Below are 25,291 nucleotides of genomic sequence, written 5' to 3'. Positions count from 1 at the left end.
ACAGACACAGAGAAAGGACGGAGAGAGCATCCTAAGAAACCACAGGACAGTGTTTCATGAGTCAGCATCTCCCAACTCCAGAAGGAAGGCCTGCACCTGGAGGTTGTACCTGTGATGACTGTGTGTTGAGATGGTACAGAGAAGCACAGAGGTCTAGGTCTCTAATCATTCAATAGGTGTCATGGAAAAGGAAGATGGCATGGCTTCCCTGATGGCGCAGTGGTTAAGAATCTGCCTGCCAGTGCAGGGGACATGGGTTCAAGCCCTGGTCCAGGAAGATCCCACATGCCTCGGAGCAACTAAGCCCACAACTACTGAGTGCGCCACAACTACTGAGCCTTTGCTCTAGAGCCTGTGAGCCACAACTACTGAAGCCCGTGCTCTACAACAAGAGAAGCCACTGCAATGAGAAGCCTGTGCACCACGACAAAGAGTAGCCCCCACTCTCCACAACTAAAGACAGCCCACATGCAGCAACAGAGACCCACCACAGCCAAAAATAAAATAAATAAAATAAATAAATTTAAAAAAAAAAAGAAAAGGAAGATGGCGGAAAAGGAAGATGGCAGAAGATGACAGCCGTTAGTGGCTGGGTAGCCAAGATTTGGGACTCTTGGATTAAGAAACACTCCTCTTGAGGAGCAGTAAAGCTTTCTGGTTAAGGGCACAGATGTGGGAACAAAGATACCCAGACTTAAATCCTGGTTCTATTGTTTACTCGTCAGCCTTGGGCAAACTAGTTTGCTTTTCCATGCCTCATCTGTAAAGTAGAGATGATAACAGAATTTATTTCACGGGGTTGTTGGGAGGAGTAAACTAGTTAATACTAGAACCATGTCTGGCACCTGGTAGTGGTCCACAAATGTTATCTGTCATTCCCAAGTGATCTGCTCTCCTCTTATGCCTTTAGCAGCTATCTACCCTGCCTCCTTTTAAAAAACTGCAATATAAAATTATTTCCTTGAGTCATATAACACCTTAAGCCTTTCTGATATATTTTCTACTTCCTTTTTCAGGACCTGACAAAATAGTTTCTCAGCAATACTAAAAAGAGCTCTTAGCAAGTAAAATTTGACATATGAGCTAGAGAAGCAAAGAATGGCACAAGAATATTTAATTACAAATTATAGCTAGGCAATGGAGGAAGAGGAAAAGGCAACTGACTAGGCAGTCGGGTGGGAAGCCTGACACAGATGGGGTCTGGAGTGTGGAAGGGAGTCCAGCCCAGAGGTGAAACTCTGGGAGCCACGCTGGCATCTAGATTTTACATATGTATGTGTATATATATATATATGTATTCATACATACACACACATACACATCTAGATTTTATATATGTATTCATATGTTTTTATACACACACACATCTAGATTTTATATATGTATATACACACACACACACATATATATTTTCATTTATATAAAATTTGTTATTTTTTCTGAGTATAACTGATTTACGATGTTGTGTTAGTTTCTGGTAAAACCATAGGACTGGATTCATCTCAGGAGAAAACGCAGATTAATAAAAGCTTAAAAAGAAAAAGAAAGCTGACAGGAACTCTGAACATTTAGAAGCTGGGCAAAGGAGGAAGATTAGGCAAAGGATAGTGAGAAGGACAGGCTGCCAGACAGGGGTGAGCACATCCAAGGGAGGGTGGTGTGTGGACGTGAAGGGAAGAGAATGTCTCAACAGGCACCCTGTGGGAATGATGCCCAATGCCAAGTACCGGGGGGCTGAGAGGTTCCCTTCTGCCCAGCAATACAGAGTTTCCCCGGGACTGTGGCAAGGTCAGCCTTGGAGCAAAGGTGGGTGCAGGAATGAGGATGGGTTGGTGGGTTGAACAGTGAACGTAAGGGAAGGGAGTAGAAACTACAATTTGGTATAAATTTACCAAAATTTATATTTAAAATACTTGTTAGTAAATATTTGCCATAAGCTTGACTGTGAAGGGAAATACAGAGACAAAGTGGTAGCTGGATGGGGATGCGGGGTCCTAGGGTTTTTATTTGTTTAAGATTGAGCATATGTGAGGATGAAGATCCAGGAGACGGTTAAGTAGAGCGTTCCCCTGTACCACACGGACACCCATGTTTCCTTTCTTACGTAGTGTACAAACGTCACTAATTTCCACTCTGGCGAAAGAAATTTCCAACTCAAGGGTAGATTGTAAAAAGAAAAGTATACATCTAAACTCTGATTTATTAATTCTTGTTCTAAGAGTTTATTCTGTGGAAATACTCTTACAGGCACACAAATATATACATATAGGAGTATTAGAGTATGATTTAAATAATAAAATTCAGGAATAATACAAATGTCTATCAATGGGGGAGTGTAAAATCTATATAATGTCAGTCTTTAAACAATAATATAGATCTAGATGTACTATGACAGGAAAAGGTCTAAGACACATTTTGCATAAAAAGCAAGCTGCAAGATGGTAAATGCAATATGATTCCTTTAAAAAAATAAAATATACACACATAAACACATCTGTGTATATATACACACATACATATATATATATATACACATATATGGAAGAACTAGAAAAAAACTGTTAACTGTGATTTTCCTTGAGTGATAGAACTCTAGAAAATGTTCACATTTTACATTACATACTGGCTTGGCCGAAAAGTTTGTTCGGATTTGTCCATATTTGGCCAACCCAGTATATCCTTATTGTTTGGTAATGGTCAGGGTTTTAATTTTTGAATTTTAATTTTATTTTAATTGTAAGTCCAACTAGAAAAGCACATATAATAAATAATGTGGCACTTGTTAACCTTTTGCCATATTTACTCAGGATTTTTTTTAAATAAAATGTTAGAGTTACATTTGAAGACCTCTCTCATTCTGTCCCTTTCTCTCCCTCCCTGGAGGAAGAAACTGGCATGTGTGTTGTTTCTGTCCATACGTAACACAAACGTGTGTACCTGAAACACATGAGTATTGTTCCACACCTCCTTAGGTTTTGTGACCTGTGTTACACAGCGCGTATCCTCTTACAACTGGATTTTTTCATTCAACACTATTTTATCCAGGATACGTGCAGATCTAATTCAGTTGTTGTAACTGGTATGGATGTTCATTATGAGATTATAGCAGATGTGCTCTTCTGTGTGGGGTTATTTCTAGCCTCTCACGCTCCTAAGTGATGCTGGGCAGTCCTCGCACACGTCTCCAGTGCACACGTGTACACGGGTCCTGGGAGCACACGTGTCTGAAGCAGAATTGCCGGATCCTATGGGCATTTCCAACTCTTTGTTCACCTCTGCACAAGCCGCTCTCGGAAGCGGTGGCTGCAACAATATTTGTTTACGCCAACAAAGTGTGTAAATTACCCTATCCCCCCGTCCTCATTCTTTCATTGGACTTCAAATTTGGTGTTAAATGTGATAGACAGATATCATTTCATTTAGCTTCATGTATTCAGAGCATTCAGAGAAACTCCGAAAAAATAAACTCTCAACAAGTACAGGAAAAAAAAAAGCAGTAGTTATAATTACAGATTTTACTCACCGAATTTCAGATTTATACTCATTGATGGCTTTTGGGGTTGTTTCAACAGACTTAGGAGTTTTTGCCGGATTAAGGCCCATCTGAACAGCATTTCTGAGAGCCTGGAGCTTAAAAAGATTTGGATATGAGTTTTGAGTTAGACGCTCTACTCCTTACTACAAGTGATGTGCTTGGACCCACCCCCTTTTCCGGGGCAAAATGATGTCAGCAACCTGTGAACGGATGTGCAAACACCCAGCCGTCTGCATGCTTTCCCCAAAAGGGAACTCTGACAGACAGAGAGCTGGTGCTTCTACTCTTTTTTTTTTTTTTAATAGAATAGTGGTAGGGTTGGGGAAAATACTGGGCTATATCATTTTTAATTTCGTGAATGTATTTCTTTTTTTAAAAATTAATTAATTAATTTATTTTATTGGCTGTGTGGGGTCTTTTTTGCTGTGCGTGGGCTTTCTTTAGTTGCGGTGAGTGGGGGCTACTCTTCGTTGTGGTGCGCGGGCTCCTCGTTGCCGTGGCTTCTCTTGTTGCAGATCTCGGGCTCTAGGCAAATGGGCTTCAGTAGCTGCAGCACATGGGCTCAATAGTTGTGGCTCACGGGCTCTAAAGCGCAGGCTCAATAGTTGTGGTGCACGGGCTTATTTGCTCTGCGGCATGTGGGAATCTTCCTGGAGCAGGGATCAAACCCGTGTCCCCTGCATTGGCAGGTGGATTCTTAATCACTGTGCCACCTAGGAATCCCCTATTGCTTCTATTCTTAAAAAAAAAAAAAAGAATAATAAAGAATTGTGTGCGTCCATCCTTGTTCTGTGGCCCAGATCCAGCTGCTCATGACAGATGCTACTTTTACTCTAGTGTCTTAGAAACAAGTTTTCTTTCCAAGTAGAGGGGGTCTTTCTGGGGCCTGGACATACAGTGATATTCTTGTGATACAGAGCATAAAAGTATAGACTCATAAGAGGAGGTATTGTGGAGTTATCTCTCATGTGGGCAGTAAGGTTTTAAAGTCAGGGCATAAGACTAAAGTTTGGCTATAGTCAAAACTACCCAAGAAAACTCCACAGGACAGTGTCACATTAGAAGTAAATCCAAAATTGATAGCCATTTCTTTGAGCATCAGTTGAAACAACTGACTTTTGTTTAGGTACCATGTTAGGGGAAATTTACACCTAACAATGAGAACATCTCTAAGGACAGAGAAATTCTCAAGCCATGAATGGTGAGCATCTGCGATCATGTAAGCAAGACACAGCCACGAATTTTCCATCAAATATCCACTCTGGTGGGTGAGATTGCATGCTCTGTTTGCACAAATCGTTCTTTAAGCCAAATGTGTGCCACTGAATTTGCACAATTTAAACGTACACGGTCTTGTCCCTTCTTTTGCCTCTAGGTAGGACAACACATCACATCCTAGACAGAAGGAACATGAAGGAGGCACAAGAGCATTTGCTGCTGGAAGTTATTTTTTGTTGTTTGGGCTCCTAAGGAGAACCAACCTCATCAACAATTGGCATGAAAGAGATCACACGTACCTTGTCAGTAAGAAATTGTGCCTTGTTTCTCTGGCGTCTTGCAAGGTACTGGTCATACAGTTGGGCCAGCTTAGCTGCCAAAACATGCTCTCGGCTAAAACAGGGATGATGGGTGAAGATTAACCCTAAAATATCAATGTCCAGTTGGAAATTTCCAGGAGGGTCTCCAGAGCCAATCAAATGCTGACTTCTGTGGACATATTTTACTGCCTGCCAAAAAGAGCAGAGTGCGGGGGGGACACAGTTAAAGCACTTCCTAGAGACTGATCTAATGGGAAAAGTCAGATGCAAAATACCTTCCTCCCTGATCAAGCCAGGAGAACCACACCCCATTCCCTGATCCCTGAAGGGTTAGGGGCTGCCCTTTTTTGGAACACTTGAAAAGTAAAATGAAAGACAAGGGGTGAGAAGAGAGACCATTTCAATCTTGCTTTCCTAGGTCTTTTAGAGTTTATCTCTACTGAGTCATAGCCCTAATCTTTGTCATGCGACTATCCCACTTCTTGGAAATCTTGGGTTTTGCAGCTTGTGACCTTGACATTCTTTTAATAAGAGAAGCATAGATTCTAGTCCAAGCTGACCATTGTTTGGATCATAGACATACTTCACGTGGAGAATTTTTTTTTGTACACAACAGCCACAGACTAACTTATTGAACTGAGCTTTATGCTGGCATCCAGTTTTCCTGGGAAGAAGAAAGTCAGTCTGCAAAATAACAGAGGAAGAGGGCGGTGGGGCAGCTGAGTGTGTGGAAAAGAGGAGTGGAAATTTCCATCGAGACTTTCCTGGATCACTTGGTGTCCAGTGTGTCAGATACATCTCTGTTTTTCTTTATTAAACTCATCAAGATATTCTCTGTTGATCACTGCTGCTCGTGCGGGAATTTAGTTTTAGCTCCAAGGTGGGGAGAAGACATTTCTGATGTTATATCTTCATGTTCTCTCCTTGTCACAGACACTGACTACGGTTGGCATGCGGGATTTGAAACACTTCACTCGATCCTCCCCTGTGCAGAGAGGAGCGTTTGGAAGCTTTGTATGTTATCTGGAAATGGTCACGTGGCCCAAATGTATTATTTACAAGTTAGGAGGTTAAATGGAAGCTGCAAATACTCTAATCAGAAGTGAAGCTTCTATCCTTCATCATTTGCGGGTAACGTGTTTGGGAATCTCTTCATTTAATGCTTCTCCGTGTTATTATGTAAGGATGCTGAACTGGGGCCAGCAGCCTTGGAGTCTAGATCTGGCTCCACCTCTAACTTGCTCTGAAACCTTGGGCAAGTCGCTGCACATCTCCGTGCCTTTATCTCTTTACCGTAGGAATGGGAGCCTGAGGAAAAAGATCCAGCTGGCGTGCTGTAGGTCACTAGGCATCATACAAAGCACTTCCCACATAACACCTCATTCATTCTGTTAGGGAATGGTTGGCCGTTAGACAAGAGTCCACTCTTGGGCTCTGGAAGGGATCCCACTTCCTGCAATAATTCCTTAGGGATTGGTTGTTGCCTACAATGTAATAGGGCCTGTCTGCGAGCAGCAGTAGGTTGAAAGGGGAAAAATGGGATGTGATCATTATAACACAAGGCAGAAAGAATGAAGCCAGAGATGTGCAGAAGGAGGGATGGAAACTGGAAGAGCGGGTCCCAGAGTTAGAATCCTAGATCACAAGATCCTAGCATTCTCCCCATCAGACTAAGCATGGAAAATGGAGGTCACACTGAGAGTGTGTGTGTGTGTGTGTGTGTACATGTATACATGTACAAAAATGTGTTCACATTTGTTATATAGTGTGATCTGCTCTTCAGTTACTATTAGTCAGTGAAATAGTATCCATATTTGCACTTACAGTAAAGCATATACATGTGAGTGTTTACCAGTAAATTTGTTGTGGAGTTGTGTTGTTGCCTGCTTTGCATCAGTATTCATGAGTTAGGATATTTGAGTATATTTCCTTTTAGCCTTTCAATTTCGTACTTATCGTCTTCCAAATTAGTAGACTGTTAATGTTTATTTAGGACTTATCCTACAGGACTCCAATACAGTGTACCCTACATTTTCATAAAAGAACAAGCTTTTTTCTACAAAATAACATTAAGTCTGTCTCTGATGAGAAGACCTACAGATTTTTTATTTTTTAAAAATGTTCTTGTAAAACTGGGACGTGTTTACAAATACGTTAGGCTTGAGTAAGAATGCACTGACTATACCTCAGTGCCTTCCCAAATATGCTGGATTGAACTTCCGTTTGGATTTACAGGGAGGAAAGCCCATCCCTACAGGATTCATATTCCAATATTTTGTACCTTATGAAAGTCCTAGTTTTGACATTAATATCCTTACGCTTCACACTGCAACAATGGAGGCCCATCTCTTCTCTTTCATTCAAGTAAAAGCATTCACTTATAACCTGCATTCGTGTCACAGGCTTTTAATCTGCGTGTGGTGACTGTGTGTCTTACGATCACACTGAACACCTGAATTAATGAAAAAATTCCCATCTCACAGCCACGTACCACTAAACATCAATTTGCAGACAACAGAAAATTCCTCTCGAAGTGCTTGGCTCACACTGGTTCTTGCTTTGCTGTTCCTCTTACCACGGGTTGCAGAGTCCTGAGGTCACTCAGGGTGTGGCCCTCAGGTTCCATCTGGTACTCTTCTTGGTACAAGTAAGTAACGTCAGTAGTGTGGTGCTATTTACTTGCCATGTTACCTAGGTCAGCTCTACTTTGTGTCTCCTCACCCAAATCTGCATTAGCCCACGTTTAAATGATTGCTGGTGGTCTCTGCCTTCAGCTCAGCTCAACCAAGTGAAAAAGCTTCCAGGACTCCTGGTGGGCATTGGGTTAGACTGCTCAAAAGACCCCTAACTCTCTTCCTATGAGGGAGAAAGAACTCCTGTTACTTGTCTTTCTTTCTGTTGTATCTGTTTTCTTTTCTTATACACTGAAAACTATCATGAAAACAGTACCAACAATTTCTCCTAAGAATAAATAATATTTATAGGGTATATTATTTTAATTTTGAAACTGATTTGATTCTTCAGTAGAAAACGGGAAATCTGAACTATCAGAGGTGATGCACATGGATTACCTGCTGATGTTCTCAGTGCTTGTAGAGTTGCATGCAGATCTAGAAAAAATTTTTAAGGTTATACAGAAAAAGAACAATCATTGGTGGAATTAAAATAAAAGTTTCTACATTTGCCCTGGGAAAATAATAGCAACAGAACCTGAATCCAGCCCAGAGCCTGCAGTAGATTCTATAGCCGTTGTTCTGGTCTTCCCTGGGAAGCTTTCTCATTCTCCATCTTTTGGACACGTCTCTAGGACATGAGGGGGGAGGGGACATAAGTGGGCTTAAAACTGACTACTTTGCCCTTGGTGTTGATACGGTGAACCTTGGGGAAAGATATGATTCCTTTCCTCTGGAGTTTCTAAGCTTAGGTTATCAAGGGTCCTAACACATGGAATATTCTGGCCTGCCTACAACAGGAGAGAATGAGGCCAGCAACATTCAAGGAGAACCAGAGGAAAGAGAGGCAGAGAGACACCTGCTGGCACAGAGTCCCTGGTCCCACGGTCCTGGTTCCAAAAGCCCCTCCTTCATTTTGTAATTTATCTCTAGATCCTTCCCAGTTTTGTTAGCCACCAAGTTCCCTCCTTGCTTAAGCTAGTTTGCAATGAGTTTCTGTCGCTTGCAACCCAAAGAGTGCTGACTACTGCAGTGCTTGTAACACAGTAGGGGACCAATGCTTCCGTGATAAATGGCTGAGAATAGTGGAAGGGGAAAGTGATGGTTTTATCAAGTGGTGATTAACAAGGAGGTTGGAATTACGATAAATTCCTCAAATTGCTGTGGAGTTTTAAAAAGGGGAGGCGGCTACACGTATGTCACCGGGAATGCCAGGCTGACTTCTGATCACCATGACTTTAGTACTAAATGACATATCTGGCTCCCTACACTAGGCAGAAAGTCTCCCGAAGGCCAAGTTTGAATGTTGCTACCTCTGAATTTCCAGAGTTTAGCACAACCGAGATATAGTAGACTTTCAGTTGAGGATGGAAAAAATTAAAAAGAAAAGAAAGGTAGTAGGAAAGGTAGGATGGAAGGAGGGAGGAAGGAAGGAGGGAGGGAGACTGTTGGAAATGCTTTCAACAACCCTAAACCTACTTTGCTATCATGCTTAGGCAAACTGCATAGTATTGTTTATGTTTTACCTGCAATGTCCCATTTGGCATTTTTATTTTGGGGGTTAGTTACTTCCTAAAAGGTATGAAATTGCATTCGTTCTCATTTGAGGTTTAACTTTGTCCTTTGCACAATATCTAATCTCTTTTTGTATTTCTCTATCTTTAATGGTCTCTAAAAAAAGAGTCTCAATTTAGGAAAAGCAGAATATTTCACTTTTTAAAAACTATTTTTTTTCCCTCTGCAATTAAGGAGAATGTTCAAAGAAGAGGGCTGAATACCAACTCCCATCTAAATAAACCTCCTAGCTTATCTAATAGGAGGCCATACACTTCCTTATTTGAATTGGCAGTCTAGCATTTCTAATCAAAGAACAGCCAGGCTTGGTCTCCCATCAGGGGTGGGTTTAGTCAGTCCTGCTGGGTTACCATCAGACCTGCGAGCTCTGAAGTGTAAATCCATCAAGGCTCCAGTAACGGCTCAAGGAATTGCCAGCTACTGACCAAGCACATTGACTTGGTCTTCCATCATTTGGATGCCAGGATGAAGCCATGCCCTAGGAGAGCTACTGTTTTACAGGAGAGACAGCTGAGTTAAGGAAAGGAGTAGAAGAGAAGAAGTTTCTTCTAGATGCATTCAGCTCAGCTAAATCATTTAAATGATATCCAACTCACAGTTTTATTGAGGCATGCCTAGGTGCCAGGCTTCCTGCCAAGTGCTAGGGTTAGACGGGGAATAAAACAGTATCTGCCCTTGGTTACTCTCGGGGCAGTGGAAGAGGGGGAGAGAAGATGGATTAACAACCTATGAATAAAACAACCTCTGCCCGTTTATCCAGTTCTCTGCTCCTGCATTGTGTCAAAACTCCCAGATGAAAGGGGCGTTTGGGCATTAGATTGAAAATATAGGTCATATGCATTTAACACCGTTTCTTAAAGGCAAGCCTGTTCCATGGAACAGTGGGGAAAAAAACGGGTTTTGGCATCAGACAGAACTGAATACATGTAAGAAAAGGTACAAGTTAGTAAATACACAGAACTGTAAAAATATTAATTCTGAAAGAAATGCATTGTCTTTTGAATCACTAGAAGTTTCCATAACCACATTTAAAAAAAAAAGACTGAGGTATACAATCAACAGTGAAATCAGCAGGCAACCTGTCACGGAGAAACAAAGAGAGGGGAATGACATCTCTGCCCGCTAGTACGACCTTTGCTTCTTTCTTAGGCATCCCGGCAGAGTCTCCATGCTTTGCTGTGCTCGAAGCCCAACCCTCGATGAAATGACCTTGGGAGACTTCAGCCCCTTTAGATTTCTCCCTTCTCTGGCTTTTGCTCTGTGATGCATGATGATCAGCTCTTCCTAGTGGATCTACTATCTTCCTCTACTTTCCTATTTCTGCCCGCAAGATAGGAAGCGCTCCCCTCTCAAAAGTATTGGGAGGAAACCCTCTGTGCTCCCCCTCCTCCCATCCCCACCGGCTCCTTCCCAGAAGAGAAGGAAGACTGTGATTGATTGGAGAGTTGGCTGGAAACCAAGATCCACTGGTCCAAGTTCTTTGCCGAGTGGAGTAACCGGTGGCTCCTAGCTGTCCCTTCTCGGCTCTCTCCCAAGAGCCTGCTCACTGGCCCCGAGGGTTCTCTGCAGCCCTCCACGTGGTGGAGTCACCAGGGCACGTCTCTAGACAGCGGACAGAACTCGTGGGAGATGGAGCGGGAAGCCCAATCGGTCTTGGGTCCAAGCGGCATTCCGCTGTCCAGCTCTACTCGTAGTTGCACCTGAAATCTGCACCCCTCTCTGATTCCTGTGAATTTCCCAAGTAGCTCAGAACTTCTAAAGGAGACAGATGAGATTAATTGGCTCCCTCAAGATGCTACTCTCCACAGTAATTACTCTTCTATTTTCTCACTTTAACCCATCATTTTGTGCTTCATTGTATCACTGTTTCATGCCAAAATGGATGGCTGGATGAAGAAATAAACTGATAGCTTGTGAGATATATTCATTAGTTGATATCGTCCAGATCACTAATTATATCATGTATCTTTGTCATATAAGCAAATAGATGATAAATCTCTCATGGACTGGGACGTTGGTTTATGTTTGTTTTATAAATCTACTCCCAGGGTCACATTTCTGCACAAAGTAGCCACTCATTAATACCTGTCTGTAATAACAACATTTTATAGAAATCCACAATTTAAATAAAGGACAAACACAGCATCTCCATACAATGAGGTAGAGGATGATGATGCTTTTTCAATTAAGGAAACAGCTCCAGAGAGGTCAAGGGAGCTGCCTGAAGCCACCTCGTAAGGACACCCTGACTCTGCTCAGATCCTCTGATTTGTGTCTGTGTCTTCTCTGGTCACCACCCTGCTCTGTAGCTTTATACAGTGGTCTTATATCCTCTTATTCTGTGTTACGTTAGCAGTGCTGAAATGTTACCAGTGTACAATTCCACGAATTTTTGAAGGAGGTGATCCTTTCTCCTTGAAAGCAGGCAGCTCTCAACACCAGCCAGCCCTCACAGAGCTCTGTTTGAAGCACTTTTATGTACCGTCTCAACCATCTGCACAGCAATCCTAGGAGGCAGATGCTATTTTTATGCCCATTTTACAGATGCAATTGCGGCACAGGGAGGGGAAGGGGCAAGTTTACCCAGTACATGGCAGGGCCAGGACTCAAACCAGGCAGCATGGTACCAGCTGAGGAAAATACCATAAAAAGAATTTGTATATAATAAAAAGACAATGAGGGAGAAATAATCCCGCAGTATACATGAGATGACAGAGAGAAAAAAAAAAATCAGGGCAGTTAACCTGGATATGCAAATAAAGATGCTAACCAAGCCATTCCTACCTGGGAAACTCACTCTTTGTTTAAGAAGGGATTCGGTGAGGGCAGGAGACTCACTCTTACATAATATGCCTACTGTGTGCTCTGTATGTGTAAGATAGTGAATTACTAAAAAAAAAGTCAAAATAGAATGTTGCAAATTCATCATCATTCCAAGCTATTCAAAGAGCAAAGCACTTTCAAGCAAATTCATATTTAAAAAATGAGGAGGGAGGTTTACCTTTTTATACAGTGTTTCAAGTTCAGCCTTAGTGTCTTGCTTCTGCGCCAACACGGGTGGTCGTGAAGGAAACGGCTTGATGGGGTTTGGCAGTGCAAGGATTCTTCCATCATCCCCGAACCATCTCCTCCCCTGGGGATCGAGCGGAGGGACGGAAAATGGATTACAAAATGAACAGAGTTTGCAGGAAATTCTCTGTCAGCATTTATATTTCATGCCCCTTCCCCCTGCCCCATAGATCTTTTAAAGTCTCTGTTTCCATTAGAAATTGAGTTTTCACTAATGCCCCCAGAATTAATCTAAGGTAGTCTTCAACTCCCTCCCCCCCAAAAAAAGTTTAAGAAAAAACTTAAAGGGATGCTTTAGAAAAATATATTTTCTATTCGTTAACAATTTAAGAAAGGCAACCATGGAGAAAAACAATTGAGAACATTCTATCTTTGAACAATTAAGCATTTCTGTGAATTGGGAAAAGGTTGCCAATATCGAATTTAGCAGAAGAGCCTGAATCCAGCTCGTGGAAGATGGGATTTGAGCAGAGGAGAGGGTGTGATGTTTGAGGGTCACAAAGTATTGAGGACAAATTAAAAAAAAAAAAAAAAAAAAAAGAACCACTCTGCAGATACCCTCAGGAGGAAATGGGTACCACGTTGCAGTGATAGACCATCAGGATAAAGAGCTTCCCCAAATTCCTCCTGGGCTACACGTGGAAGTAGGACTCAAAGCTTACAGGCTCCTGCGCCAGCAATCTGTTCTCCACGATATTCTGGTTTGTTCTCGGCACCTGCGGTCTTTCCCCAATGTAAAGGCCTTCGTCTTCCAGGTACCTGGGCTGCACATTCTCAGGAAGCTTTTTATACGTAGGCACTAGACAGTTCATAGATAAATACGAGCCTCATTAGTGCCAACCTAAGCATTTCCAGCCGCAATTTGGTGAATGAAAACCACGGCCGGAGATTTTTTTTTTATGTTCTTCGAAATGGCAAAAGATCCAAACTGATTTCTAGAAGCAGGACCAAGGGAAAGATGAATGTGTGTACCTGCAGTATCATGTTGGAGAATCACGAAATAATTCAACACTTAACTCGCCCATGTGGCCTCACACACTGCGAGGAGTGCGGTACCCAAATCAGAGGAGCGCCTCTTGGTCTCATCAGTGGAGCGAATCGGGGTCAGGTGCTTCTCTGAATTCTGTCCTCCCGTACAAAAGGAATAGTGATACCTGGGCTCTTGGGAGAATTCAATGAAGTAAAGTATGAGGTAATTAATGAAGCAATTTAAAGATTTGTAAATTAAAAAGTTCACTTGAGTCAATATGACTCCATCTACTTCCTCATGCTTTGATCCGTTCATAGGACAGATCTTTGCTGGCAGCCTCCCTGTGCCTGGTGCTGAGGAGGGATGTGTGGAGTCAAGTGGGAGCCACAGGAAGCAGCAGCCAACAAAGGATGGAACAGGATGCTTTCAGAGAAAGATAAGTGCAGTGAAGAAAATAATGCCAGAGCTAGTAACTCAGGGAGGGGAGGGGACAGACTTGAGATGGAGCAGTGAAGAGGCTTTTCCATTTGCGCTGACTCCTGAAGGTTGAGAAGGAAGGAGCTGGTGATGGACAAGCAAGCGTGCCTGCCCAAGGGAACAGCGTGTGCTGAGAGGGAAGCGGAAATACCCAGAACAAGGTGAGGCCGTGGGCGGGGCAGTGCCTGGAGATGACGTCAGCAGAGGGCAGGAGGCAGAGCTGAAGAGCCCTGCAGGTCTTGGAGGGGCTCCGGTTCTGGTCAAGCGGGTGGGATCACTGAAGACCCTGTGCTGGGGAGAGACCGAGCAGATCCACGTTTCCAAAAAGACCTCTGGGTCTGCTTCTTGGGCAGAGTAGGCTAGAGGAGAAGCCAGCGGATGCTGACCTGAAGGTCAGGATGTAATTTGGGACTGAACCTTGAAAGGTGGAGGCTCATTTTTGTTTTATGATTATCTCACTCTAAACCACCCCCAAATCCCTGACTCTGCTAATTTTCCGGCATGTGGCCCTTTGGACACTCCGCAGCCCAAAGCCATCCACAAAAAGCAACGAATACCAGTATTCCTAGGAAAACCTATCTCTGGGTCTTTAGAAAATGTGGAGCAAACTATTGGTTTACCCTTTTTCCTGTTCCCCACCTCATCCATCCTCACGTCTAGACATCAGTCCACCACTAGTCCAGTGGTCTTCCAAACTTGCCTTCCAAACATTTTTGGGCACTTGCTCGTTATGTGCATGTTTATTTATAAGTTATACACTGTTGCACATACAAAATTAAATTAGGAAAGGATGAGATTAAAAATAAATGTAAGTAGAAGTCTGGATGTTTTCTTCCTGTACCCCTGGGGTGAACTCACTCTGCTTCGGACACCATTCTCTAAACAGTAACAGGAACTACACAACAGTAACAGAAGTTCTTATTTTTGATTCCCTGTGATGTGCTAGTCACAACACAGGCACTTCACTCGTGTTATTTCCTCAATGCTCAGAATAAAAACAAATGCCCAGAGTCACCTTACAGGATTGTTTCATTTTCTCCTGTCTTCAGGTGAGGCACCTGAGACTAGAGGAACACGCTCAAGGTCCTGCCTCGTGAAGGAAGAGCTGGGTCTCTGTGCTTGGCTCACCTCCTCACGGGCCCCCTCTCTAGATCAGAGCAGGATGGAAGCCCTATCCGTGCTCCGATCCGCTCAGAGCAAGTGCAGTGTAACCAGGTCCCCTTAAGTCTCTTGCACGGCCCCTGCCAAGTCCCAGCTTCTGGCCCTGTCTAAGCAGCCCCTGGGGCCTAAGCTCCATCCATAACCCAGGCAGGCTCCAGGGAGAAGACGGAGAGTGAGTCCTGTAAGCAAAAACTCAAGTGACAAAGCTCCTCCTTGGCCGAGGCTGCTTCAGTGCCTTTCTCCCCCAAGAGGCACCAGGACGCACATCCACGTGGGTGGCCTCTGGAGCCGGCCACCTAGATGGGAAACCTGCCTTGCTTTACTAGCTTCACGGTCTTGGGCCAGATCCCTAACTCCTCTGAGCTTCTACGTCTTCATCTGTAAAATGGGTGTGAAAAAGGTCACCTCTCCAGGTGGGGCAGGTTAGTTGATACACATCAAGCACTTGGAAAAGTACCAGGGGGAGTGAGCGCACAGAATGCAGTCACCAGTGTTGCTAGTATTATTATTGTAAAGTTAAAATCTTTGGGCACTTCTGCCATCTACCTACTTGAAAAGGAAACTTGGGTTGTCCAACACATTACGATACTTTGCACATAGTTAATTCAACATGACCTCGCAAAAAGAAACAATTTACTTTTGGCTCAGCATTTATCTGGAACTTAAATAGAACAGGACAAGTGAAAAGGAATCCAGCTTCCAAGTAAGGTAAGAGCAGGCCTGCCATTATAAATGTGAACTAATCAATGGAATATTACTCAGCCGTAAAAAGGAATGAAATTGGGGCATTTGTAGAGACATGGAGGGACCTAGAGACTGTCATACAGAGTGAAGTAAGTAAGAAAGCAAAACAAATATCATATATTAACACATATATGCAGAGTATAGAAAAATGGTACAGATAAACCAGTCTGCAAGGCAGTACTGGAGATACAGATGTAGAGAACAAACATATGGACACCAAGGGGAGAAAGTGGTGGTGGGGGGGGGTTTGGATGGGATGAATTGGGAGAATGGGATTGCCATATTATATCACTAATAAGAAAAAAATATCAAACTGTACATTTTAAATATATGCAATTTATTGTATGTCAATTATATCTCAATAAAAGTTCTTGGAAAAAAAATAAATGTGAACTGCTGGAACTGGGGGCATCCCTCAGGCACTCTCAGGAGGAAAGGAAATTCCAGGGGAAAAAAGAGCAAAGGGAGCCCCAGAAAAAGAGGAAGAAAGGAGCTGTACCTGGGAATTAGTCAAATGGTCCTGGCTCCAGTAGCCTGGCCATTTGCCCACACAGGATGGAGTTTGGCCAGCTGGCTTCCTGGCACACAGCTCTTCAAACTCCTGGAATCTCTGAGGGGGTAGCTGTCTCCTGTATGCTAACGAGATGACAGGTGGCTGGGGCTCCTGTGTAGTCTCAGGATGGGTGCTGGTGGCCAAGGGAACCAAGCACGTGAGCAGAGGGCTGGGGCTTTCAGCATCTGCCTCCCTCTATTCCCACCTCCGGGACAGGAGAGGGTCTAGAGGTCAAATCAGTCACCAGTGGCAATGATGTAATCAGTGATGCCTACATGATGAAGCCACCGTAACAATCCTCACTGAAGGGGTTTAGAGAGCTTCCTGGTTGGTGAGCACAGGGAGGTGCCGGGAGGTTGTGTTCCTGGAGAGGGCTTGGATGCTTTCCCTCATACCTCGCCCTCTGCATCTCTTCATTTGCATCCTCTATCACTTTCACTAATAAACCAGTAAATACAAGTGTTTCCCTGAGTTCTATGTGCTGTTGTAGCAAACTATTCAACCCCAAGAGGAAGTTGTGGGAACCCTCGGTTTGTAGCAGAGTCAAATAGAAGTGCATCACAGTTTCCGAGTACGGGCTCTGGGAATCTGTTTTGTTTTTATTTTGGCTGTGTGGCGTGTGGGATCTTAGTTCCCCAACCAGGGATTGAACCCGAGCCCTCGGCAGTGAAAGCTTGGAGTCGTAACCACTGGACCCCCAGGGAAATCCCGAATGGTACATTTATAAATGGTACATTTATAAAACAGAAATAAAGTCACAGATGTAGAAAACAAATTTATGGTTCCAAGGGGGAAAGAGGGGGTGAGGGATGAATTGGGAGATTGGGACTGACATATACACACTACTATATGTAAAATAGATACTAATAAGAACGTCCTGTATAGCACAGGGAACTCTACTCAATACTCTGTAATGACCTATATAGGAATAGAATCTAAAAAAGAGTGGATACATATATATGTATAACTGAATCACTTTGCTGTATAGTAGAAACTAACACAACATTGTAAATCAACTATACTTCCATAAAAATTAACTTAAAAAATAAAAAAATAGCGTAAGAATAGTTGACATAAAAACAAACAAAAAAACAGAAATGTGGGTAAGCTGGAGACCCAATATCTGTGGTTTGGATGGGAGGTAGGGGGCAGTGTTATGGGACTGAGCCCTGAATCTGTGGGTTCTGTGCTAACCCTAGGTAGATGGTGGCAGAAGTGGACTGCAGGACACCCAGCTGGTGTTGGAAAATCGGCCGGTGTGGGTCACAGAAGTATTCTAGAAGTGCTGAGTGTGAGTGGAGGATGACACCGAGTTTTCTCTTTTCACAGCCTGAATCTCAGAGTCTCACATGCTCTCAGCACCCAGAACGGGTCACGGATTTGGGGAAGGGGCTCCCACGGCATCCTGCTATTTCTTCTGCTAGCCTATCGATAGGTGTTATTGAATGGATATTTTTCCATGTTCTATATTCTTTTTGTCTGAACATATTTCTTGATTTTTAAGTCAGATTAGAAGTTGGGCTTGGTTATGGAAATCGGGCATCCTTATACACCAGCCATATTTCATTTGAAGGAAAATGAAGATGTCTAAGCTGAGCAAGAAGATGAAGAGAACAGGTACCTGTCAGCTTGCTGGGTATGAACAGGAGTTCTTTTTCCATCTGCAGCCGAACGTGGACACTTTCATAATCTGCAGGTCTGATGGCCACAAAGTCTTCAGCCATATGGTCTAAGCCCAGTAGGAGATCCTCAGCGTCTCTGCCATCGAGAAGCTCTTCCTCATCCTGCATTCCATTAAAAACAGCAAGAGACAATCAGGCAGTGACTTTGCTGGTGGCGCAGCGGTTAAGAATCCACCTGCCAAGGCAGGGAACACGGGTTCGAGCCCTGGTCCGGGAAGATCCCATATGCCTCGGAGCAACTAAGCCCATATGCCACGACTACTGAGCCCATGTGCCGCAACTACTGAAGCCTGTGCGCCTAGATCCCATGCTCCACAAGAGACGCCACTGCAATGAGAAGTCCTCACACCACAACAAAGATTAGCCCCCAGCTCTCGGCAGCTAGAGAAAGCCCACGCAGCAGCAAAGACCCAACACAGGAGAGAAAGGAAGAAAGGGAAAGGAAGGAAGGGAGGAAACAATCAGGCAAAGATAATTAATTTACTTGCAAAAGCAATCAGTGATATGAAATGCACAAAACAACATATTCTACAACAAAGTTACCTTTTCCTTTTATCTTTCTCTAAATGAAAGCATAAGACTATACAACCATTCCTATTTAATAAGCTTTGTTTTTTCACTATTCCACATACTTGGAAAAATCAGAATGGGCTGAGGTCAGAAGAGCTGTGTTAAGCAAAGCAAATGAAATCGCAATGACTCTGGCCTCCTTTGAGGGTGCCTATTCTTCCATAGCTACTTAAAGAACTTGGGTTCATGAGTTAAGTAGCATTTTTAAACAAATAAATTTACTTATTTACTTATCTATTTATTTATTGGCTGCATTGGTTCTTCATTGTTGCGCACAGGCTTTCTCTAGTTGCAGAGAGCGGGGGCTACTCTTCGTTGCAGTGTGCGGGCTTCTCATTGCAGTGGCTTCTTTTGTTGCGGAGCATGGGCTCTAGGCACATGGGCTTTAGTAGTTGCGGCACATGGGCTCAGCAGTTGCGGCTCGAGGGCTCTAGAGCACAGACTCAGTAGTTGTGGCGCAGGGGCTTAGTTGCTCCGCAGCATGTGGGATCTTCCCGGACCAGGGCTCGAACCTGTGTCCCCTGCATTAGCAGGTGGATTCTTAACCACTGCACCACCAGGGAAGTCCCAAGTTATGTAACATTTTAACCTTCCACCTAGCACCGACCTGAGGGCAAATGCACTAAGCATGCGGTCCACACACTCTGCTCAGACTGCCTGGGCTGGAATCCCAGCTTCACCCTGTACTGCCTGGGTGACTATGGGGAACTTATCTACCCTTCTGAGCCTCAGTTTTCTCAGTTGTAAGTCTAGGATACGAATGGAGCTTACCTCTTAGGGTTTTGTGAGAATCAAATTAAATGATGCATGTAAAAATTCTAAGCACAGGATCTGTAATCACAAATGTCAGCTGATGTGTGTTAATTTAGTTTGAATATTTTCTAAACTCTTTTCCTTTTCTTTCTCCTCCTCCTCCTTTCCCTCTTCCTTTTCTCCTTCTTTTCTTTCTCCTTCTGTTTCTTCTCTTTAAAGTTTAAACCTGACATCCGTTTATGAGCAACACCTTGTAAAATCCTGCGGAGACTGCCAGGTAGTTGAAGAAAATGGTGGTAGCCTAGCTTCCCACCTCCTAATAATTCCTCCCCAAATATGCAAAACGATAAGAAGGGTAGAGTAAATCTACATGGTAACTGAGCTTTCAGCATAACCTGAAGACAGAGACTATCAAAACTTCCAAAAAAAGGGAAAAGAGAAATATCCGGTAACATCAGTGTGTGGTCTTCCTTGCTCAGGCCCTGTCTCTGCTTTGAGCAAAGACAGGCTGAGAAAACTGCAGAGAAGACAGAAGAGGGAAGCTAGTGATGGGGACTGGAGATGGTCCAAAACCTCCGCCAGAAAGACTAAACCCACTCTGTGTGTGAAAATACTAAAAAAGTGTCTGCACAGACCAGAGGCTGGACTCTGAGCTACAGGGGAGGGGCTTCAAAGTATGCATGATTCAAAAGGGTAGTTTTACAGATAGCTGGGGGAAACTGCTGCATAAAACAGGGAGATCAATTTGATGATGGGCGATGACTTGGAGGGATGGGATAGGGAGGGTGCAAGGGAATCGCGGGAGGGAGGGGATATGGAGATATATGTACAAATACAGATGATTCACTGTGTTGTACAGCAAAAACTGGCACAACAGTGTAAAGCAATTATATTCCAACAAACAGCTTTAAAATGTAAAAAAAAAAAAAAAAAAAAAAAGGGTAGTTTTAGAAACACAGAGTTTCCACGGAGAAACATGCAAAAGGAGGGAGACGTGGCTTTTGGAGAGAGGTGTCCTGATTTGAGAAGCCCACGAATGTGCGGACAGTACTGCCTTCCAAAAGCGAGCCTGGTTCTCCTCCCTTTCTATCAATACGTGGGCTGGACTTAATGACTTGCTTCTGTGAGTTGAATAGGAGTTCGGGTATGTCGTGTCTGAGACTAGGTCATAAAAGACACCCTGAATCGCTTGCTTTGGGGAAACTGGCTGTCATGTCATGAGGACACTCGGGCAGCTTTATGGGGAGGTTTGAAACTGAGCCTCCAGCCCACAACCAGCACTTGCTGGGCAGGTGGGTGGGCCAGCTCGGAGGCAAACCCTCCTGACTGAGTCAAGCCTTTAGATAAACGCAGCCTTGGCCCTCTATCTGCAACCTCATGAGAGATCCTGAGACAGAATTAGCTGGATATGGATTTGTAAAACAATTATCACAGGACACACCGAAGTATCCCCAAGCTTTCATAGAGCTGGGTTAAGAAATTCCATTTCTGGGAGTAATTTTTCGAGGGAGGTGACTAAGTTAAGCACAGAAATTGGCCAACTGTGCAAATTCTGAAACATTCTGGTGTGTTTTTTGTTTTTTAATGTGGTAAAATATAAGTAACATAAAATTTATCATTTTAATCGTGTTTAAGTGTACAGTTCTGTGGCATGAAGTATAGTTACATGGTCATGCAATCATTGTCACCATCCACCTCCAAAACTTTTCATCTTCTCCAACTGCAACTCCATCCCCATCAAACAATAACTCCCCATTTCCTCCTCCTCCAGCCCCTGGCAACCACCATTCTACTGTCTTTCTCCATGAACTTGATAACTCTAGGTACCTCACGAAAGTGGGATCACAAAATATTGTCCTCTTGTAACTGGCTATTTCACTTAGCATAATGTCTTCCAGGTTCATCGGTGTTTAGCATATATCAGAATTTCCTTCCTTTCGATGTTCTCTTGTATATACCGTATTTTATTTATCCTTTCATCTGTTGATGGGCAGTTAGATTGCTTTCACTTTTGACTATTGCAAATAATGCTTCTATCAACATGAGTGTATAAATAATCTGCTTTCAATTCTTTTGGGTATATACCCAGAAGTGGGATTGCTGGGTCATATGATAGTTCTATGTTTAAACTTCTGATAAACCACTAGACTTTTTCATAGCAACTTCACCACTTTGCATCACCATCACCTACCTTCCTTCCTTCCTTCCTTCATCTGTCTATCATCTATCTATCTATCTATCTATCTATCTATCTATCATCATCTATCTATCTATCTTGTAATAATCATTCTAAATTGTGTAATGTGGTATCTCATCATGGTTTTGTTTTGTATTTCCCTAATGATTAGTGTGTTAAGCATCTTTTAATATACTTGGCCATTTGTATATCTTTCTTGGCGATATGACTGTTCCAGTACTTTGCCCATTGTTTAATGGTGTGTTTTCTTTGATTTCACACATCACACCCACAGTTATGGAATCTGAGTTGTTGCTTGGGTGTGATATGGGCCATAAAAAGCTGTTCGCCTATAAGATTGTGGGGAGACAGAGAGCTAGGTTTCATTTGCCTTGGAGAGGCAAACATTTTGTACTTGAAATGAATAATGACTACTAATCCTTTGTTTTTTTTTTTTGGCTGCACTGGGTCTTCGTTGCTGCAAAAGGGCTTTCTTTAGCTGCGAAGAGCAGGGGCTACTCTTAGTTGTGGTGCTCGGGCTTCTCCTTGTGGTGGCTTTTCTTGTTTCGGAGCATGGGCTCTAGGCAGGCAGGCTTCAGTAGTTGCAGCACATGGACTCAGTAGTTGTGGCTCGAGGGCTCTAGAGCACAGGCTCAGTAGTTGTGGCGCATGGGCTTAGTTACTCTGTGGCATCTGGGATCCTCCTGGACCAGGGCTCGAACCCGTGTCCCCTGCATTGGCAGGTGAATTCTTAACCACTACACCACCAGGGAAGTCCCAAATACTAATCCTTGTGTGGAGTCTAGCAAGAAAAATCAGCAAACCACTTTGTTCTGCTTTTTTTTTCCACAAGAGAAGGATGGTCAGATTTAATTAAGGCCCTCACTCCCCAAATTATGGGGTAAACTTGAGGGCTACAGACAGTAATGTGAACCTAGTATTCATACTGCTTTCAACTAGGACATGGATGAATTATTCTGTGTGGTGGTGGTGGGTTTGTCCACAGCCGCTTTCTTCGTGGCTAGGATATCATCACCATCACCACCACCACCACCATCACCACCATCATCACCACCACCATCACCGCCAATACCATCATCACCACCATCACCACCATCATCCCTCTCCTCATTACCATCCTAATACTAAATACCGTTTTGTTTACTCCTTCTTGCATAGGTGGCTCTTCTTCCTCTCCTTCCTTCTCCTCTTGGTTAGTTCCATGTCTACTCTTTGCTTTTGGTTTTTCCTCTGATTCTTCTGGTTCGGGATCAAAGTTGAAAGTAAAGAAGTTATAGGCTTCCTCGGCAGAAGGGAAGCCGGGTGGAACCTACAGAGAGGCAGCAAGCAATACATTTCAGATTATCTAAGCTAAGCTCCACACAGTTCACTGACAGCTGGCTGGATGCTAAGAGCCTCAGGCACATTCTAGGCTTCCTAAGCGTATTACCTTTATTGAAGGTAATGAACTTTAACAGGTACAATAGGCCTCCTTAGTCAAATAACTTTAGTGAGTTACTTTTTTATAAATCAGCAACTACATACCTTCCTACAAGCACATAAATATATTATTTACAGCAGTGAAAACTTTAGAAAAGATGATTAAAATGCCAAATAGTGGATTCAGTGTTTTACTGGCCAGTCCTGAGCTACTTTTAATTATGAGCAAATGCAGGGTTTGTTAAAAACTATTTTTTAAAAAAAGACCATTTTGGGGGTTTAATTCTTCTTGAGTTAGTATCCCCCTTTTTTCCCATGATAAAAGCTGGTGCACCTTCACGGCTGAACAAGCAATCTTATCATGAGCATTTCCTGCCCCTCCATGCATTTCCCGCCCCTCCATGCATTTCCCTTCCCCAAAGTAGGCAACAGTCTAATCTTGCCATGTGATTCTAGGATTTCAAAGGCAGGAATCATTTCTCATACTTTTTTTCTTGCATACACCATGCAGTAGGAGTCAGCTTATGTGTATAATCATCTCTCATTGGATATTTTTGAAAAACACAAACGAATCAGCAAAATACGTGATTTAAAGAGTGCATGATTTAAAACAAACATGATTTAAAAAGACAGGATTTCTCACCGGGCGTTTAGACTTGATTTTTCGTACAGAATCCTGGAACTTTACTCTTGAGTAACCTTGGGCGTCATCTTCTTGTTGAGTCCTTTGTACCTCCCTATGGGGCTATATGAGTGGAAAAAAATGATAGATATACCATGTAATCAAGAAACTACGGATGTTCTAAAACCAGCATTAACTTTCAAAAGCCTTGTCTTCTGACCGCTGATGCATCTCACCATTTCTAAGGAATGAAATATTTACAAATCTCAAATATATTTGAAAGTTAAGGTGGCCAAATAGTTTCTTGCTCAGCTCTGCCTCTTTCAAGACTACAGAAACGTAAAATCGTATAGTCAATAAACCCGAAAATGCAAAGTGTTATTTCATCCTATAGATCAATAGATTATTCAGCTCCCAGAGGATCATTTCCAAACAGTCCATGAGGAAAACTATCAATGATATATATATTTTTAAGCTCTTTATTGGGATATAATTGCTTTACACTCTTGTACCAGCTTTTGAGGTACACAAAAGTGAATCAGCTGTATGTATACATATATCCCCATATCCCCTCCCTCCCGTGACTCCCTCCTACCCTCCCTGCCCTGGCCCTCTAAGGCACATCAATGATATTTGATGATAAATAAGTCCAAGTGGGCAAGGGTTGCCCCAGGCCCTGGCCTTTCCAGTTTTATGTAAATCTCAGAATGGCTGAGTCTTCCCAGGCATTTATCCAGAGACACCTCTGTGATGAAAGCTGGAAATACTTGGAACAGCTAAGATAAAGTACTATAAAATTTCACTTAAATGCAGCTAGATGTCCAGCAAGGGCCAGAATAAAAATGAGGGCATCAGTTGGGTGTAATCTATTGTAATCTATCACAATAACAAGAGAATGCATACAATTCCAAAGTATGCCAAATTCTACGCTTTTCCTCCATTTTCTTATTTTGCAGTATAAGGTTAAAAAGCTATGCACTAGTACTCAATTATACAAAAGTCGAAGCTGTGCTAATGAATACATTTCACAGTGCAATGCAAAGAGTTATTATTTGTCTTGGTAAATTATAGAATTTTAAATGGTGTTTTTGAAGGTGAGGAAAGAAGCAGATAAGTATTACTTAGTGTAAGGATAAAAAATTTAAAAATTAGTGTAGACTAAAGATCAGATTCCTATGCTAGGTCAGGAAGGCTTTCCCAGGATCTGCCAGGCTTAGTTTTCTCATAAAACAAAGCTAAACCTTTCTTATCCACTGTTGAGGATGCCATTCTGCTCCTACCTGCTTCAGAATCCCCCTCCTCCCGTAGCCCACAAGAGAGACCGATAGGTATGAAAAAAGGTCAAGGGGTCAAACAATGAGAGAGAAGAGCAGCTGGACTCTGAGTATGCAAGCCTTGGCTTTTAGAGACCTGTAAAGATGGTGACAGTAAAACAAGAGACCAGGCAGAAAGTCTAATACTAGCCGTTTAGAAAATAAAGTAAGTAGGTTAAATTCCACGTGGCAAATGTGTGTATGTGGAGATTAGCATTTTATTCTTTTTGTTTCTTCCCATCTCTTTCTATACTTGCTTGGCACAGAGGCTATTAAGTTCAGAAAATATAATTTCATTTGGTGTCTTTTATTAGAATATTGACAGTTGTATTATGATACTTATGGACTTGATCAAAAAGCTTGTAATTTAATTTTTATTAAAATCTAAAAGTATTTAAAAGTAAATTATATTAGCATATTAAAAGCCATTAAATATATTTA

At 42.7% G+C, this 25,291-nt stretch overlaps 1 protein-coding gene across 7 annotated transcripts in view; it reads right to left on the bottom strand.

The window, feature by feature from the left end:
* Window positions 1–25,291, bottom strand: part of CC2D2A (coiled-coil and C2 domain containing 2A) — a 125,780-nt gene that overhangs the window by 65,643 nt on the left and 34,846 nt on the right. For all 7 annotated transcript variants that reach the window (XR_009048752.1, XR_009048751.1, XR_009048753.1 and 4 more), the window contains 7 exons: window positions 23,559–23,660; window positions 22,629–22,805; window positions 17,916–18,078; window positions 13,052–13,188; window positions 12,322–12,453; window positions 5,053–5,262; window positions 3,524–3,630 (listed from right to left, as the gene is read on the bottom strand). Coding sequence is in view for 3 of the 7 variants with exons in the window: in XM_057705476.1 (XP_057561459.1) it covers window positions 3,524–3,630; window positions 5,053–5,262; window positions 12,322–12,453; window positions 13,052–13,188; window positions 17,916–18,078; window positions 22,629–22,805; window positions 23,559–23,660 (1,028 nt within the window). In the remaining 4 variants the exon portion in view is untranslated. The remainder of the gene's footprint in view (window positions 1–3,523; window positions 3,631–5,052; window positions 5,263–12,321; window positions 12,454–13,051; window positions 13,189–17,915; window positions 18,079–22,628; window positions 22,806–23,558; window positions 23,661–25,291) is intronic.

Source organism: Hippopotamus amphibius, chromosome 13 (assembly GCF_030028045.1).
Source record: "Hippopotamus amphibius kiboko isolate mHipAmp2 chromosome 13, mHipAmp2.hap2, whole genome shotgun sequence".
NCBI classification, from domain to species: domain Eukaryota; kingdom Metazoa; phylum Chordata; class Mammalia; order Artiodactyla; family Hippopotamidae; genus Hippopotamus; species Hippopotamus amphibius.
Note: the sequence above shows the minus strand (reverse complement) of the source record. Positions and strands in the feature narration are given on the sequence as shown.